Source organism: Lactuca serriola, chromosome 5 (genome assembly GCF_051521515.1).
Source record: "Lactuca serriola cultivar US96UC23 chromosome 5, Lser_US96UC23_V15, whole genome shotgun sequence".
Taxonomy (NCBI): Eukaryota; Viridiplantae; Streptophyta; class Magnoliopsida; order Asterales; family Asteraceae; genus Lactuca; species Lactuca serriola.
The window spans coordinates 21,628,712-21,648,041 of record NC_136412.1 but is presented as its reverse complement, the minus strand read 5'-3'; the positions used below and the strand labels follow the sequence as shown (position 1 = coordinate 21,648,041).

At 36.3% G+C, this 19,330-nt stretch overlaps 2 protein-coding genes across 4 annotated transcripts; one reads left to right on the top strand and one right to left on the bottom strand.

Annotated features, from left to right (window-relative positions):
• Nucleotides 1-8,189: 8,189 nt before the first annotated feature.
• Nucleotides 8,190-9,334, bottom strand: LOC145049369 (uncharacterized). Its single transcript, XM_078997787.1, has 5 exons — nucleotides 9,331-9,334; nucleotides 9,069-9,171; nucleotides 8,915-8,999; nucleotides 8,739-8,854; nucleotides 8,190-8,196 (listed from the first exon to the last, which is right to left on the bottom strand). Exons 1-5 carry the CDS (start codon nucleotides 9,332-9,334, stop codon nucleotides 8,190-8,192), a joined length of 315 nt encoding a protein of 104 aa, XP_078853913.1.
• A 519-nt stretch (nucleotides 9,335-9,853) lies between these two features.
• Nucleotides 9,854-11,302, top strand: LOC145049297 (Histone superfamily protein). 3 transcript variants are annotated; one of them, XM_078997723.1, is made up of 4 exons: nucleotides 9,854-10,031; nucleotides 10,104-10,175; nucleotides 10,716-10,796; nucleotides 10,888-11,302. In XM_078997723.1, the coding sequence occupies exons 1-4, from the start codon at nucleotides 9,905-9,907 to the stop codon at nucleotides 11,031-11,033; spliced, it is 426 nt and encodes a 141-aa protein (XP_078853849.1). In that variant the 5' UTR covers nucleotides 9,854-9,904; the 3' UTR covers nucleotides 11,034-11,302. The 3 variants fall into 3 exon arrangements, with proteins under 3 accessions (XP_078853849.1, XP_078853848.1, XP_078853850.1); XM_078997722.1 differs by having other exon boundaries at nucleotides 10,695-10,796; XM_078997724.1 differs by having other exon boundaries at nucleotides 10,695-10,796; nucleotides 10,877-11,012.
• Nucleotides 11,303-19,330: the final 8,028 nt, after the last annotated feature.

The following is a 19,330-nucleotide window of genomic DNA, read 5'->3' as shown; positions in this document are numbered from 1 at the left end:
TACAGAGAGAGATTTGGGAGAGATTTCACATTCTTGGAGAGATTTCTCATACAGAGAGAGATTTGGGAGAAATTTCACATTCTTGGAGAGATTTCTCATATAGAGAGATTTGGGAGAGATTTCACATTCCTGGAGAGATTTCTCATACAGAGAGAGATTTGGGAGAGATTTCACATTATTGGAGAGATTTCTCATATAGAGAGAGATTTGGGAGAGATTTCACATTCCTGGAGAGATTTCTCATATAGAGAGAGATTTCACATTCTTGGAGAGATTTGGGAGAGATTGAGGGAGAGAGATTGAGAGAGACTTCTTCTGAGACCTTTTTGAGTGTTTGTCTCTGTAATTCAAGGTTCGTAAACCTCGTTAAGTCTTGTTATGACTATCATATGCCCCCGAGGGTTAAGGAATAATGTTTTATCGAGTAGTTTCATCACTTGCCCTTATTAGGGTTTAGAGTTTCCGAACACGTGAAAACTCTAAGTGATACTTTGTATTAAGAGTGCGAGTTGTTCAATAAGAAACATAATGAAAACCCTAGTATACAAGGGTTAGATGAGTTGATCGGTTTCACTTGTTGACTTGACTGGAAATTGACGGTTGTCACATAATTTAAAACCAAGGGATGAATTTTAAAATACCTGAAAACCGTGGTGTTACAAAAATAATATAATCCACCATATATTTAAACAAATATTTCGAAATTAAAACCTATAAAATCGAGTTTTTTGGCTAGCAGAATGAAGTTGTATCTTGAATCTTGATAACATTTAATTATTTTTTGCAACTACAGACTAATCTACTCTTAAATTACCACCTATGTTTCCAACGAGGCTTGAACTCATGACCCCTCGATTGAGAAAGTCATTCCTTACCACTAGGCCAATGACCTATTATATGGTAATTTATTTAATAAAAATATTAAACTCGTGAGACAACAATAAAAATCATTAATTATAATATTAGGTAGAAATTTAAAGAGTTATGAAGTTTCAAATAAGTATGATATTAATAAAATGACACCTTATTTATATATATATATATATATATATATATATATATATATATATATATATATATATATATATATATATATATATATATATATATATATATATATATATATATATTTGTGCGTTGTGCAATAATAAGTTGTATGGTAAAAATATACTGACATATTAGACACGAACACAAAATGTCAAATCTAATAAAAATATGAAAAATTAAATATAAAGTGTTAATCACCAAAAGGAGAGTCAATTGTATATAAGTGACCCAATATTATATATATATATATATATATATATATATATATATATATATATATATATATATATATATATATATATAATCATATATTATCTAAAAAGACATAGTGATAATAACACAAATGATATCTATGAGAAACATTTTGTTTTGGATCCTTCTTTATCGTGAGATCCACACCAGAAATTTGAAATCAAAATCAATGATTAGATCGATGATGAAATCCCCTAAACATGTGGAATCGGACCTTTGGAAACCACCCCTTCATCTTTGTGAGTTTGATTTCTAGGAATCGATAAGACAAACGAATCGAAAACGATATTGAAACCATAAACATTTGATTATATGAGGCAATTGATTAGGTGCACTTATTTATGAAATGAATCAGCACTTGGTTCCTATTTAGATGGAAAAGAGAGAAAGATCTTAGCATTCTGCAACCCTCTATAACTGTGTTACTGAAGATAATGGCCGCCTCTGCCTCCAATTCAATAAGATAAAAAAGAAAGGGTATGTCAGTTATATATTGAGAACGGGGAAGAGATAGAGACCGACAGTTCTTCATTTGGGTGTTTGTGTTGGTAGCGTTCGGTGTTTTAGAGCAGACATAAGTGATTTCTTGATGCTAATCGGAGGAAGATGATCTTGTGAAGTGTTGGTGGGGTTCGTTGATTTGAAAATAGGAAGGTAGAAGGAAGGTAGGGGGAAAGAAAATGGGGTTAGTCGGTTAGTGTATTTAATTTTTTTTAATATAAAATAATTTATAATTAAATTAAAATAAAATATTAAGGGAAATATAATCATTTTTTATAGGTTTTATATGTTATAACTAAAACATGTGGCGGAAAAACTTAATCCTTAAGTTCACATGCAATCTATTTGGATCTAAGTTTTCTTGATTGATAGCAACAATCTATGAACATCAATAACCCTAAAAGAACCCTACTATAATTGGAAATTACAAGGGATTAGGGTTTACATACCTTTTGATTATTATTTACCTTTTGATTATTATTGTAAAGACAAAATTGCAAAAATGGTCCCCGTGGTTTCTTATTTTATGTGGTTATGGTCCAAACACTTGAAAAGTTGCAGATTTGGTCCTTTTCAACAAGTTTTATTGTGGTTTTTGTCCCTCATCCATTAAATTTAACTGGTTGGCTGTTAACTTTTTTAAAATGATAATTTTACCCTCAAGGACCATTTTCGCAGTTTTGTCTTTTACCATACCATAAGGACCATTTTTGCATACATTCTTTTTATTCTATTGAAGTATTATATTAATAAATATTATTTTTAATATATATCATATTATATATTAACAAATATTGTTTTATTGGATTATTAATTATTATAGTTGATTTTTTTTATTTTTTTTGTTAGAGTAATTCTTTTGATTGAGTTATTATATATCAATACATATAGTTTTTAATAGATAATATTTATATCATAATATTATATCATTGGATTGTTAATTTCTTTTAGTTAATTTTTAATTCTTTTTTGTTTAAATTATTTTTATTGGATTATTTCTGTTATTTCTTTTAATTTATTATTTTCTTCATATACTAAATATTGTTTTTATTGGATTATTAATTTATTTTAGTTAATTCTTTTTAAAAAAAATTATCGAAGTAATTATTTTTTATTGAATTATTATATATCAATACATATAGTTTTTAATATATAATATTTATATCATAATAAATATTATATTATTGGATTATTATTATCTTTTAGTTAATTTTTGTAATTTCTTTTTTTTTTTAAAACTATTTTTTGTTGGATTATTACTTTTAATTTATTATTTTCTTCATATACTAAATATTATTTTATCGGATTATAATAATAGTTCTTGTTAATTTTATTGGTTCCACCACAAATTCATGGGATATGCAAAATCGTGGTCTTTCATCATCGAAATCGTTAGGATCGTTGCCAAACACTTTCATTTCATCTAGTTTATAATGAGAAACCATTGGGAAAAGACCACCACCATCACTCGGTCACCACCACCACTTATAAATGTTATCGGGGTTTGTTGCGCATTATGTGGGATATGAAGGATTCCAGTGGATTATGAAGAGGTTGTCGCAGGTGGCTACCAACAACATTGGGTGGAATATGGTATGGTATCTATTGAACCCCTGATTAAGGTGTTTGGAGGTGATCCTGCTAATTTTTGACGATGATAATCGACACTTATATGTATTTTGGCGACTTTGTGATGAAATTAATAAAATTAAAAACAATTAATAGTATACATTCAAAATAAAATAATAATCCAATAAGATAATATTTATTATATTAAAAAAATAATAAATTAAAAGTAATATTTCAATAAATTAATAATTCAAAAAAAAAAAAACAAATTACAAAAATTAATAATCCAATAATGTATTATTTATTATGATGTAAATATTATATATTAAAAATAATATTTGTTGAAATATAATAATCTAATAAAAAAGAATTACTACAATATATATATATATATATATATATATATATATATATATATATATATATATATATATATATATATATATACATATATATGTATGTATATATATAAAGAGTAAACTAAAAGAAATAAATAATCCAATAAAATAATGTTTCGTAATATGTAATAATCCCATAATATAATATTTATTATCATATAAATATTATATATTAAAAACTATATGTACTGATATATAATAATTCAATAAAAAAGAAGTACTTCGACAAAAAAATAAAAAAAAATAACTAAAATAAATTAATAATCCAATAAAACAATATTTAGTATATGTAGAAAATAATAAACTAAAAGTAATAATACAATAAAAAATAATTAAAAATTACCAAACTTAATAATCCAATATTATAATGTTTATTATGATATAAATATTATATATTAAAAACTAAATGTATTGATATATAATAATTTAATAAAAAATAATTACTTCAACAATTTTTTCTTTTAAAAAAAAGTCAACTAAAATAAATTAATAATCCAACAAAAAAAATATTTATTATTATATAATATTATATATTAAAAATAATATCTATTAATATATAATACTTCATTAAAATAAAAAAGAATATATGCAAAAATAGTCTTTATAGTATAGTAAAAGACAAAAACTGTGAAAATAATCCATGGGGGTAAAATTATCATTTTAAGGAAGTTAATGGATGAGGGACCAAAACCACAACAAAACTTGTTGAAAAAGACCAAATCTACAACTTTTCAAACGTTTGGACCATAACCACATAAAATGAGAAACCACAGGGACCATTTTTGCAGTTTTGTCTCCAATTAATTTATGATTAATTATTAATTAAATGTTGCTACTTCTAATTAATATATTAATCTCATAATATATTAACAAATCATTTATTGCTATTTATTAATCACGTAATAAAACAATAAATCAGTCTCTCTCTCCAAAAATCATTCTACTTAATTACTAGTTTTGAGGGTAACCCAAAAAAATTTTGTTTTTAATTCAAATATATACCAATTTAGTTATTGGCTTAGTCGACACCTAATCCAACAATGGTTGGCAAATGATACAACATGCAAATTTAAACTAACGATGGACGAAGCGTGCAAGTTTTAAAATAATAAGGGACAATTCGAGTTAATTTTTGACAATAAGGGCTGAACATGCCTTTTGACACATGTAGGGACGATTTGTGTAATTTACTTTAGAGTTAATGTATCTTTTTTTTTAGAACGGCAAAGTTAGTCTCCTCGTTAGTGGATTCGAGTCGTGCAGTGACATCCAAGCGGATAACATTCCTTCCTCAAACCCTCTCTTTTGGACTATAAACCCCACTTCGCTTCTCCTAAGGAAAAACCCTCGGAGAGACTCGACTTTTAGACCTCCAAGAGAAACCCCCAAGGTCACCCCTTGATGGCTAGTTGATCTTAGACCAATTTGTTGAATAATTAAACTACTCAATATTAATTAATTCATTTTTTAGTTTGTTTTCGATACAACAACCCCTATTTAACGAGTGATATTTCATATACTTCTATTTATATCTAAACTTTAAATCTTTTCCATTTATTAACTAGTTAACTTCTTTTAATAAATAGTAAATAATAATTCATTCTAATGTTTGATATTAAATATTAAAATATCAATTATAAAAGAATATATATACTTAAGATTTTATCATCTTTCGCATTTTAAAAAAAAAATCCCCGAATATGTTATACTTTTAGTTTTGGTTTGGTTATCTAATATTTCATTTGAAAAATTGACCTTTGTATAAAAATGATAAACTTGGATAAGAGAGTTTTATAATACATTCTATCTAGATGGAGATATAATCATTGATAAAAAAAAACTTTTAAAATATCAATAATCGGAGAATGTTTAAATTAATAAGTTTTTGTTTGATAAAACTACTTAAAAAAATAATATGGAAAAAAAGACAAATATTAAAAAATGGTTTTTGTGATTTCCTAAAATATCAAGTTTATGATCCAGTTTGATTTATGGAGGCTTTGAATTGGATTCTTTGTGGACGTGATTCATGAGTTGAATGATTTGATTGTATTGTGATACTGAGTTATTTATTTATTTTTTGAATGGTTTGAGGTTTTTGTTGATTTTGTGGGTTTCGACATTTACCTAGTGTCTCATCTCCGGTGGGTAAGGTGTTGTTTGTTTTTTGTCTATACATCTTTTTGGCCTCTTCTGTCTGCGGTGCGCAGACAACGCACAGACATTAACCCTCGTAAACTGTTTATTTCTTTGAAAACGGCAGACCTACGACTTCTTTTTGGCGTAGATGTGCACCAAAATCTTCTAAGATCTTCAGACATATTCTAGCCTGAAAAAACACACCTATATCTTTATTGGTTTTAGTTTTTTTAATTTATATTTATTCCAACTTTATTAATGATAAAGAATTTGAAAAAAAAAGTATAATACTTTAAAAAAAGGTTTGACGACACAAACATAACATTTTTGACAAAATTATAAATAAATATTTATTACAATAATGGTCGTTGAAATTGTTTATATAAGTATGAAAAAAATCATAATATATTCTTATATTTTGTGTGCCAAATTTTATAAAACATTATTTAATATAGTATCGTCAATTTCTTGAAAAAATATTTATAGTACGTTTTTAATTGATTTAACTGAAAAATCGAAGTTTATTTCCGTCCATTTATATGTCAGATTCTTTGATTTCTAATTACAATGTTTAGGTATAACTTTGCGACAAAATTGTTGGTTTTTATCAAATATATATGTTAATTCGTACCATTTTATTTTTATTTTTTATACAATAATATATAAAATTTGATCTAAATTTGTTAATTATTTATAACAAAGTCATAAAAATGTTAAAAAAATCACTTTTAAGTAGAAAAAATCAGTATATTTAGATGTCAATTTATTTTAGTAGTCTGCTGATGTTAAAAAAGCAAACAGTCTTTTTTTTTCAGAGGATAATGTCATAAAAAACCTTAAATTTGACAGAAAATGTCGGTTTTACCCTTCGGTAGATTTTTGGTTCGTTTATACCGCAAACTTGTCATTTTTTGTCGGTTTTGCCCTTGTTACCTGCAATAGCAGGTTTCCAGGTTACTATGAATAATTTTTTACAAAAAAACCCTTAAGTTTACAAATATTTTGCAAAAAAACTCTTAAGATTATAAACATATAAAATATAAATATATATTCAAAAATTTATACAACTAAATAGTTTTCTACTGAAACATATTTTTAGCTTTATGTAGGGTAAATTTTATATTTGTTCGATATAAAGTTTTTATATTTAAATTTTAAAAAAGTTACCTAATTTTATCAAAATTTAAATATTTATTAATTAATACTTAAACTTTTCAAAGCAACATTAAAAAACATCTGTTAGCTAATAATAATATGACATTAGTTACATTCAATTAATTTTTTTAAAAGAAAAATAAAAATATTTTATATGTTTAAAAGGTTTGTATTTCAGAAATAATAAACTATCATATTTTTTATAAAAATAAATATATTTATATAATTAATTAGACAAATATATTCATATTTTATATGTTTAAAATGTTTATATTTATTTTTTATGTTTAAAATGTTTATGTTATTTTTATAAAAAAAAATATGATAATATTATTATGTATTTAAACATATATAGTATGCTAAAAATATGTTTCAGTAGAAAACTATTTAGTTTTATCAAATTTTGAATATATATTTATATTTTATATGTTTATAATCTTAAGGGTTTTTTTGCAAAATATTTGTAAACTTAAGGGTTTTTTCGCAAAAAAAAATTCATAATAGCCTGGAAACCTGCTATTGCAGGTAACAAGGGCAAAACCAACAAAAAATGACAAATTTGCGGTATAAACGAACCAAAAATCTGCCGAAGGGTAAAACCGACATTTTCTGTCAAACTTAAGGCTTTTTATGACATTATCCCTTTTTTTCAGACTGCAAATGTTTGGTCCACATTTTCTATTGCAAATGTCTACATATATGGTTCACAGACTACAAATATTTTGCCTAAAATCACAAGTATGGTGATTGGTATGAAGATTTAGTGGAAACTGAATGTAGGTGTAATGGTGGTTTATGGCGCCTATTTAAATAATAATATAATAATTAATATAAATTTTAATAACGAAAAAGAAAAGGATAAAAAAAACAAAAAAGGTTAATACATAGGGCTTGTTTGGGATATCTTTTTAAACCATCTTTTGATTTTATCTTTTTCGAAAAGCCAAAAAATCGTTTGGCAAAATGAAAATGTCTTTTTATTTTAACTCTTGAGCAAGAGTAAATGAGGGCCGACAAAAAGACGAAGAATCATGTTTTTTACACAAAGTCCTTTCCAAAAAGAACTTTTAAGGTTTAAAAGGAATTCCAAACACAGTTGTATTGTTTTTTTATATGGGTGATAGAAAGTTAGAAACTGAAACAAACATCCATAAGATTAAAATATATTACTTGATATTTTAAAAAACCACAATACGGTTAATTACCCATTCAAAAAGATTTGTTAAGTATTGGCCCATCCGATTGGAAGTAAAAAGTTAAAAGCAAAAGAAAAAATAATAATAATCAGGGCTAAAGTAAAGGGTTATCACAAAGCAAATCGCATATGATTTTTTTTTTAATATTGAAAAACTATAAAAGATATATTAAAGACAAAACTTCAAAAATGGTCCTTGTGGTTTTCAAAAATATCAAGTTTAATCCCTAAGTTCAAAAAACCTCATAGATGGTCCTTGTAGTTTCAAAACTTTTAACATTTGGTCCTTCTAGCTAACTTCGTTACTATTTAGCCGTTAAGTAAGGGGTATTTTTGTCATTTCACTAACCAGGGACCATTTATGAGGTTTTGTATTACTTTTTTTTAAAATAAATAAATAAATAAAATTTAATATACAAGGGTCCCACCTCTCTCTCTCTCTCTCTCTCTCTCTCCAATTCATCGGTGGAAGAAACAACGACCGAAGATTTATCTTCTTTGACTCAAGAACACGTAACATTGCAGGGAAGAACAATGAACCGAAGAGCTCCATCTTTCCAACTTCATCAATCACAAACAAATCTGTATCTTCTTTGACCTGAAAATGAAATCGAAAATCAACTTCTTATTAAGAAATTGGAGATGAAGCTAAACGAACCTGTAACTCAGGCAAAGCTAATGATTCGAATGATGCTACATCGACTCTGTATCTTCCCACAGTAGGCCATCTAATGGACTCTACACTGCTATGGAAAACTTAATTAAAACCTAATTTGACGTTGAATGATGAAAAGATATGAAGAAATGGTTACCTGGAATTGTTAATAGAAGCAAGTGGAGCAGTGTGACCATCTAACGTAACCACCTCAAACCCTACCCTCTCGCATTCTTGTCTGATCTCACTTGTTTTGTATCCTAAATTTCATGAGTAAAAGAAGGCGAAAATCAAAACATATTTGAGCGATGGAAGGGTATGGAATGATAGGGCATTATGAGTGAAAAACCATCGTATTTTCAAATTGGGATAGGAAGTTTTGAGATTCTCCAAAACCCTAGCGATCAGAGTGGTTTTACCCATGCCCTGCAGAGTCGAAGGTATACAAAGACGATTTAAAACAAATTCAGATTCAATTTGATTCATGAAGATATGGAATCAAATGATGAATGAGACATGGAATCTATACAACTTACAGGGAGCCAGTGAAGAAAAATAATTTTATACAACTTATAGGAGAGAGAGAGAGAGGTGGGACCCTTGCATATTAAATTTTATTTATTTAAAAAAAATAATACAAAACCTCATAAATGTTCCCTATGTAGTGAAATGACAAAAATACCCCTTACTTAACGGCTAAATGGTAACGGAGTTAGCCAAAAGGACCAAATGTTAAAAGTTTTGAAACCACAGGGACCATCTGTGAAGTTTTTTGAACTTTAGGATTAAACTTGATATTTTCGAAAACCACATTAACCATTTTTGAAGTTTTGTTTATATTAAAATTCATATTTTTTTATTCTTTAAAAATAAAATATAATATTGATATGTTTTAACATATATATTTGGCGGGAAATCGGCATTCATTCACCCTGCGTATGTCCAAAATCTGAAAACCCTAGAAAAATCACATAATCATACAAGTAAAATCAAATGGATCCAATAACGATGGAAGGAGGTTACAACGGAAGCGATGAGGAGAAAGAGGACGTTGAGGAAACCACCAGTCATCTCAGAGATCGATTCCGTCTTTCCACCATCTCCATTGCAGAATCCGAAGGTAAGTTGTATATTGCAGTAATTTTTGTGCTCGATTGGAATTACTTCAGATTCATATTTTTGTTCGTAACAGCCAAACAAGATAACATGGAGATTTCTCAACCTGTTATCGTTTGCATCTCCGATTTAGCGTTCAAGTATGCGGGTACTGCTTCCGCTCCTTTTTCTTCTTATTCTCTATCACGCATATTCGTTCACTCTGGTTCAGATTAGTTAACTGTAACCTTAAGAAAGTTGACAGTGTTATTGACAACTAATTTTTGGGGTTCTGATGATGTTGATTTTTGCATCTTTTGCGTTTCTGAAATCTGAATGTAGATACAATTATGTGAATCAAACTCAAAAATTGACGTGAAATCTATTGTTCGTTTTTGAAAAAGAAATGATGTTCACATTAAACCTCTGCAAACATGGACTCCAAATTGGTCCTGTTGTAAGTTGTAACTCCCTTTCTTCATTAGGATCAATATCTCATATCTGTTGCAAAAAATACAACTCCATGACTTTTAAAGTGAACCTCTGTGTTCAAATTACCGATCTGTGTTCAAATTACCGATATTTTACCTGTTCCAGACTTGTATTAATAAGTCTGCATCTTCATCTTTAACCACATTATGACTATCATAGCTTTTTTAATATCAATTGTTGTTGGGTGATGAAACAGTGGTGTTTTCTGTAACTGCAGAACAGTTGGCAGAGGATCTTGAGATGTTTGCACATCATGCTGGCCGAAAGTCTGTGAATATGAACGATGTCATCATTTCTGGTATGTCTATGAAACTCTCTAAAGCCTTTAAATTTTTTTTTTTTTCTTTTAATAAAACTGTGCATTTAATGTTAGATTAGTTTGTTTTCAGCACATAGAAATACGCATTTGGCAGATCTATTGAGGTCTTTTTCATACAATCTAAAAGCAAAAGAGCCCCAGTCTGAGAAAAAGAGGAAGAAAAGTTCCAGCAAGGAAAGCAAAGGTCTCCCTTCGGTGCTCAACCTCGATCCTTAACTGCTGTAGATTCTTGAGTATCAGTAATTCTTATATAGATCTTCAAATGATATGCTGCTTTTATGCTTTCTAGAAGAAATTGACTCAGATTATTTCTTTGTTTTTCATTAAGTGCTTTTGGATGATGAAATTTAAAAATGTTTGAGAAAATGAGGGACACTTTTGAGAAATGCAAAAAATATATATAAATGAGAAATTTGTAAAGAGTTTAGACTTGTATTGGGGAAAAGATTGAAAGTTTATGTTATAAAACAAACTAATTACATGTATTTTTTTTTTCCGAATCAAGTCCCAGATGGATAAATTCTCAAAATGGGTAATGATGTATGTCCGGGTAAAGTATTACATGCACATTTTTTTCTTAATCCGAATTAACCATCTGAATGAGACCAAATGACTATTTTACACATACATTTGAAACTACAAATTTCACATTATTCATCAACAAAAAATAATGTAATGATGGTAACTATTGGTGGACATAACCATTTTACACTTGTATTTTAAGACATGTAAAAATCGTTTGGATTTTATTTCAATTTGTAACCGTTTACTCCTAGAAAGTTGACATGAAGTACAAAGATGAAGCTTTGGTAAAAAGGAAGTAATCAACAAACGTCCTAATTTAGCAAAAAAGAATAACACCAAACAAAACATGTCATAAACGAAAGTGCCAATTTTCAAACGAAGCATGAAGCCTAATAGAAGAGAGACTAGCTAAAAGTTTTGGCTAATGGCTTAAGTTGTCGCAAAAAGATGTAAATTAGCGACATAATAAGAGGCATACATAATACCTTTTGAAGTTGAGGGAGAGTCATGTAAGTTTTGCATGCGCTCTACCAAATCGTGTAAACATCTTAAATAGTACACCAGACGTCATTCATACTCAGGGCCGATTCTACCATTTGCAAAACCAAACAAAGGTTTAGGGCCTCCAGTTCTAAAGGGCTCCTAATTTTAAAGTTTATTTTGTTAATTATATGGGTATATATATATATATATATATATATATATATATATATATATATATATATATATATATATATATATATATATATATGTATTTCTTGGGTTACAAGGAAAAGTTGGAGCTTGGCCTAGTGGTAAGCGTTGATTTGTCAAACTAAGGGTCTCAAATTCGAAAGAGAAGACCGAAGGGTCCTAATTTTTTTTGTTTGCTTAGAGCCTTCAAATTGGTTGAGCCGTCCCTACTCATACTCACACAGGTAGTCTTAAGGCTAAGGGTTTCAGCTGCTTCAGAAAGAGAAGACCGAAGAAAAGTAAACATGTTGATTATTTTCTTCCCACGCAAGAAACACAAGTTTAGGAGACGGTTTAACATCAACATCAATGGTAGGGGTGAGATAACAGAGTCGTCAATGTATGCAATCAATTTCAAAAAGAAAGAATGAAACGACCCAAAAATACGACCCAAAAATTTTTGTTTTTAATATAATCAAAACTGCAATCAGAGCATCACATAATAAAACCATACGTGATGTATTCCAAAACATAATAAAATACTGTGCGGAAAAACTGTATCATACTACATCAGATCAAACATCTAAATCAATCCCAGGCTAAAGCTGAGGCGGTGGTGTGTGTGATGCCGTCATCCAGAGCTCTTCCCTTTGCTTGCGGAAGTACCTGAAACCAAAACTGAAACTGTAAGCACGAAGCTTAGTGAGCTCCCCCAAACTACCACATACCATACAATAACACATAAACACATATTGGGCCTTGCCCACTGCATCGGGCCGAAGCCCGGAAACTGCATCGGACCAAAGTCCGGAACTGACTGGGACCTTGTCCCCTGCATCGGACCGAAGTCCGGAACTAACTGCATCGGACCGAAGTCCGGAACTGACTGCATCGGACCGAAGTCCGGAACTGACTGGGACCGTGTCCCCTGCATCGGACCGAGGTCCGGGACTGACTGCACATAGCATAGTATATCATAACCATTTATATTGCATACTGCATCGGGCCGTGGCCCGGAACATAAACACATACACATAGCACATAAAACATGTCTGAACCACGAAGGCATCAAACATACGAACTACTACAGCGGACCGAAGTCCGGAAACTACTATTAACTGGACGGGCCGGCATTGTGGCCTTAGACCCGCCCCTACGGAAAGGAGACTCACCTCGTAAGCTAGCGGATGAGTGTGTGGCTCGGAAAGCTAACGGCTGCTGCTCCTGAATCTCCTCGGCTACAAATCCATAAACACACTCAATCAATCACTAGCACTATACTCAGGGTAAAATGACTCTTTTACCCTTGGTCAAAGTTGACTTACTCAGGGCTGACCCGCCGAGTCGGGATACCCGACTCGCCGAGTCCTAGACTCTCCGTTCAACTCTTACATGCTGTTACTCGTCGAGTGTGGCATCGACTCGACGAGTACCCTCTGGATCCAAGAACTCAGATGATCTTCATCCGACTCGCCGAGTCAGATGAACAGACTCGACGAGTTGTTCTTAATCCTCAAGGAGATTGCCTTGGACTCGCCGAGTTGTATGAACAACTCGCCGAGTCCCTCCATTACTGAGTCTACTCTTAACTCGCTGAGTCCACTCCCTAACTCACCTCGTCCACTCGACACTGAAGAAACTGGAGAACTCGGGACTCGCGACCTGACTCGTCGAGTCGTTCTTCCGACTCGCCGAGTCGCCGCCATGCAACATATTTTTACTCGATTTCTCTTGAATCCAACACATGCAAATGATAGATCTAGGTCCATTAAGCTGTTTTACCACGTAAAGTTTCCAACTTTACGTGTACAACCACATGAATGAGGGAAATAAGACTAAAATATGCACAATAAGGGTAGATCCATGGCTAATAAGCAATGTAACCCCAAAAAGGCAGTGGATCTGGACTTTTCAACACCCCAACACTCAGATCCAAAGGTATTTCGGCTTAATAATACAATCAAGCAAGCATAAAGCTTGGAACAAGCATCAAATAGCCCTTAAAAGAGCTCTAATGGAAGTTTAAGCATGAAACCAGAAGAGAACTCCGAAAATACCTGAATAAGTTCACACTTGATCTTGGATCTTGGCACTAGAACTCGCTTCCTTGCTTCCTTCTTCTTCTCCTTCTTCACCCCTTCACAAAATGGAACAAGATCACTTATAAGCTCACAAGAGGAAGGTTTAGGGTTTCTCACAGTGCTCTCAGGAGGGAAAAGTGACGAGATGGAGGCTATAATGGGGTTTAAATAGTGAGCAAAACCCGGGGAGTTAGGGTTTCACCCAGACGGATGGACTCGCCGAGTCCAGGATATGGACTCGCCGAGTCGCCGGCTTCCGCGTGCACAAGATGCGCGACCCGACTCGGCGAGTCAGGCTAGAACTCGCCGAGTCCCTCTTGAAAACTTAGCCCAAAACAAATTAATTAACATACCGGAAACGGGTCGCTACAATTCTCCCCCACTTGATTCAGACTTCGTCCTCGAAGTCTGCTACGGCTGGATCTGCGAATAACTCCGGGTAGTGCGTTCTCATTTCTTCTTCAGCCTCCCATGTCCATTCAGACCCCTTCCGATGCTGCCACTGCACCTTTACCAGCTGAATTACCTTGTTTCTCAAGGTCTTGGTCTTCCGTTCCAAAATTGCTATCGGTTTCTCGATATAATTCAAGCCGCTATCGACCTGGATATCCTCCAAGGGAATGACCGCTGTCTCGTCCACTAAACACTTCCTCAACTGCGACACGTGGAAGGTGTTGTGTATCAAACTGAGCTCCTCAGGAAGATCTAACCGATAAGCAACCCGACCCACCCGGGCCAAAACCCTGAAAGGACCAATAAATCTGGGGCCCAATTTGCCCCTCTTCCGGAACCTGATGACACCTTTCCAAGGTGAGACTTTCAGAAGAACCATGTCTCCCACCTGGAACTCCAAGTCTGAACGCCTCCTGTCGGCGTAGCTCTTCTGCCGACTCTGCGCAGTCTGCAGTCTACTACGGACCTGCTGGATCAGTTCCGTCGTCTTGAGCACCACTTCGGTGCTCCCCATGACCCGCTGACCGACCTCGCCCCAACAAATCGGGGTCCTGCACTTCCTGCCATATAACATCTCAAAAGGAGGTCGATCAATGCTCGCATGATAGCTGTTGTTATACGAGAATTCCGCTAAGGGAAGATACGTATCCCAACAGCCCCCAAAATCCAGAACACATGCCCTAAGCATGTCCTCGAGAGTCTGAATCGTCCTCTCACTCTGCCCGTCAGTCTGAGGATGGAAAGCGGTGCTGAAGTGGAGACGAGTACCCATCTCGTCGTGAAACCGCTTCCAGAATCTGGACGTGAAGCGAACATCTCGGTCCGACACTACCGATACCGGCACTCCATGACGTGCCACAATCTCTCGCACATAGATATCGGCTAACCTTTCCGCCGATATACTTTCCTGGATCGGAATAAAATGGGCACTCTTCGTCAACCGATCCACCACTACCCATATCGAATCTACTCCACGTGCGGTCCTGGGGAGTTTGGTGATAAAATCCATGGTGATGTCCTCCCATTTCCACACGGGAATATCCAACGGCTGCATCTTGCCGTGAGGTCTCTGGTGCTCCGCCTTGACCTTCCGGCAGGTCAAGCACCTCTCAACGTACCAAGCGACGTCCCGCTTCATGCAGGGCCACCAATAATCAGGTCGAAGATCCCGATACATCTTCGTCGCCCCTGGATGGATAGAAAATCGAGACTTATGAGCCTCGTCCATCAATACCTGCCGTACTCCACCCCAGTACGGTACCCACACCCTACCATGAAGCGTCATCAAACCCCGACTGTCGTAGTCGAACGAAGCTACTCGACCCACTATCCTCTCGCACTTCTGCCTTTCCTCCTTGAGACTCTCCATCTGAGCCTCCTTGATCCGCTCCAACAAAGGAGTGATTACCGTCATCCTCATACACAAATCCCTGATAGGGGCCGCCGACACCTTGCGGCTCAGGGCATCGGCCACCACGTTGGCCTTCCCTGGATGATACAGGATCTCACAGTCATAGTCCTTCAGCACGTCCAACCATCTCCTCTGTCTCATATTCAAACTCGGCTGATCCATAAGGTATCGTAAACTCTTGTGGTCCGTGTAGATAGTACAGCGGACCCCATACAGGTAATGCCTCCAAATCTTGAGGGCAAATACAACTGCCCCCAGCTCCAAGTCGTGGGTAGGATAATTAGCCTCGTGAGGCTTCAACTGTCTCGAAGCATAAGCCACCACATGGCCTCGCTGCATCAACACTGCTCCCATACCTGTGATCGAAGCATCACAATAGACCACGAAATCCTCAACGCCCTCTGGCAAGGTAAGGATCGGAGCCTCGCACAATCTCTGCCTGAGAGTCTCGAACGCCGCCTGCTGCTCAGGCCCCCAACGAAAAACTACCGACTTTTTGGTTAGTCGGGTGAGCGGTACTGCTATCTTGGAGAAATCCTGAATAAACCTCCGATAATACCCTGCCAATCCTAGGAAGCTCCGAATCTCAGATGGAGACCTCGGGACCTCCCACTGCATCACGGCCTCAATCTTGGCCGGGTCAACCAGAATACCCTTCTGATTAACGAGATGCCCAAGAAACTGCACCTCGTGTAACCAGAACTCGCACTTGGAGAACTTAGCGAACAGTCTCTCCCTCCTCAAAGTCTCCAACACTTCCCGCAGGTGCTCCTCGTGCTGTCCCTGCGTCTTGGAATACACCAAGATGTCATCGATGAACACTATCACTGACCGATCCAGCATCGGTCTACACACGCGGTTCATGAGATCCATGAACGCGGCTGGGGCATTGGTGAGCCCAAATGGCATCACCACGAACTCATAATGACCATACCGGGTCCTGAAAGCAGTCTTCTGTACATCCTCATCCCTGACCCTCATCTGGTGGTAACCGGAGCGTAGGTCGATCTTGGAGAACCAAGACGCTCCTTGGAGCTGATCGAACAAGTCATCTATCCTCGGAAGTGGGTAACGGTTCTTCACCGTTACCTTGTTCAACTCCCGGTAGTCAATACACATCCGATGCGACCCGTCTTTCTTCCTCACAAATAAGATCGGCGCTCCCCAAGGCGAACTGCTCGGTCGAATGAAACCCTTGTCTAACAGCTCCTGAAGCTGTGTAGACAACTCCTGCATTTCAGGGGGAGCAAGTCGATATGGTGCTTTGGCTATCGGAGCCGCACCAGGAACCATGTCGATCCTGAACTCAACCTGCCTCTCAGGAGGTATCCCCGGCAAATCCTCGGGAAACACATCCGGGTAATCTCGAACAATAGGAACATCATCGATCGTCGTCTTGCCCTTATCCCGGGCATCCAAGACGTAGGCTACATAACCGGCGCAACCCTGCTGAACGTAGCGCCTCGCCCTAGCGGCCGAGCAGAAGGTCAATCCTCGCTGGGGCCTCTCGCCCTGAACCACTATCTCTCCCCCACTGGGAGTGCGAACCCTCACTAGCTGAAGCTCACAGTCAATCACCGCCCCGTTGGGGCTTAGCCAATCCATTCCCACAATAACTTTATTCCCGCGCAGGGGAATCGGAACCAAATCCACTGAAAACTGCTCCTCAAATATCTGAAGGGAACACCCTCTATATACTTTGTCGACCCTCACAGTCCTATCATCTGCTATCTCCACCTCTAACGGACAATCCAGTTTCCCTGGAGCTCTACTGAACCTCTTGCTAAGCGCAAGAGATACGAATGATCGGGTAGCCCCCGAATCGAATAATACCAAAGCAGAAATGTCGTTCACAGAGAACGACCCTGAATAAAACATACAACCATAAGCAACATTTAATCAATAATAATAAAGAGATAAAAGGGGAGATACATACCCGTCACCACATCAGGAGTCGCTCGCGCCTCCTCTGCTGTCATCTGAAATGCCCTGCTCTTCGCCACCGGCGCATCAGCTCGGCCCTGACGGCCATCCGTGATCCTCAAGGTAGCAGGGGCGGGTGCATGCACCTTCCCTGCTGCAGCTAAATTGGGACACTGGGACCTTTTGTGTCCCCTCTGATTGCACTGAAAGCAAATCAGATCCGATGCTGTAACCGTAGTGGCAGGGGCCGTACAATCCCTACTCAAATGCCCAATCCGACCGCACTTGTAGCAGCCGGAACTCCCTGCCTTGCACGCCCCCTCGTGCAATCTCCCACACTTGCCACATCGACCGTGGCTCTGCTGACTCCTAGATCTGTGATCTGAAACCTTGGGCTTTTTGCCCACACTGCCTGCACCCGAAACCGCCTCCGGTTTCCTCTTCCTCTCCATCTCGAGATCAATCTCCCTCTCTCTGGCCCTAGCAATCATGTCGTCCAGTGTTTTGCAACTGGATTGACTCACAAACATACGAATGTCGCTCCGCAACATCTCGTGATAACGGGCCTTCTTCATCTCCTCGTCTGCTGCATACTGAGGAACAAGAAGGGCCCGCTCCCTGAACTTGGCGGTGATCTCCGCCACTGTCTCGGTAGTCTGGGTAAGATCCTGGAACTCCCTGGCTAACTGTTGCACCTCAATGACCGGTGCGAACTCCACTCTGAACCTGGTAGAAAAATCAGCCCAGGTCATGGCATCCAATGCCGCATCATCCCCGATGGTATGTCCTACCTCCTCCCACCAGTCACGTGCCCTGTCCTTCAGGAGACAGGACGCCAATCTGACCTTGTCCCCCTCGGGACATCTGCTAGTGCGGAATGCGTTGGCCACATCCGCCAACCACCTGGTACTCGCTATGGGGTCCCGTGCCCCGTGGTAGTCAGGAGCCCCGCACGCCCTGAACTCCCTGAAAGTGAGTGTGCGCGACCCCATCACGGCCGCCATCTCAGTACGGAAGGTACTCAGTCTCTCATCCATCATCTCCAAAATGCCCTCCTTGATCGAACCGAAGATCACAGGAGTCTGCTCAAGTATGATGCGAGTAATCTCAGAAGAAAGGAACCCTCTGGTCTGCTCATCCATCTGTCCGACCTCCGGGTCGGATCCCGATCCTGATCCTCCTCCGGCATCTGAACTGCCGGCTGCTGGCCTCGGACGCAAAACTACCATTCTGAAACATATCATAACAACATCAGAACATTGAAATATTTCAAGGGATCATAATACGACTACTAGCTTCCTGGTCTAATCTTGGCCTTCCTTGATTTGAGTACGGATCCTCTGTTTCCAGTAGTATGGGCCCCTACTACCTTCCACATCTATCCGTACTTTCCTCAAGAACTGCCTCGACTTCCCCAAGTCACTTCTACCGCTGCTATTTTCTGCTAC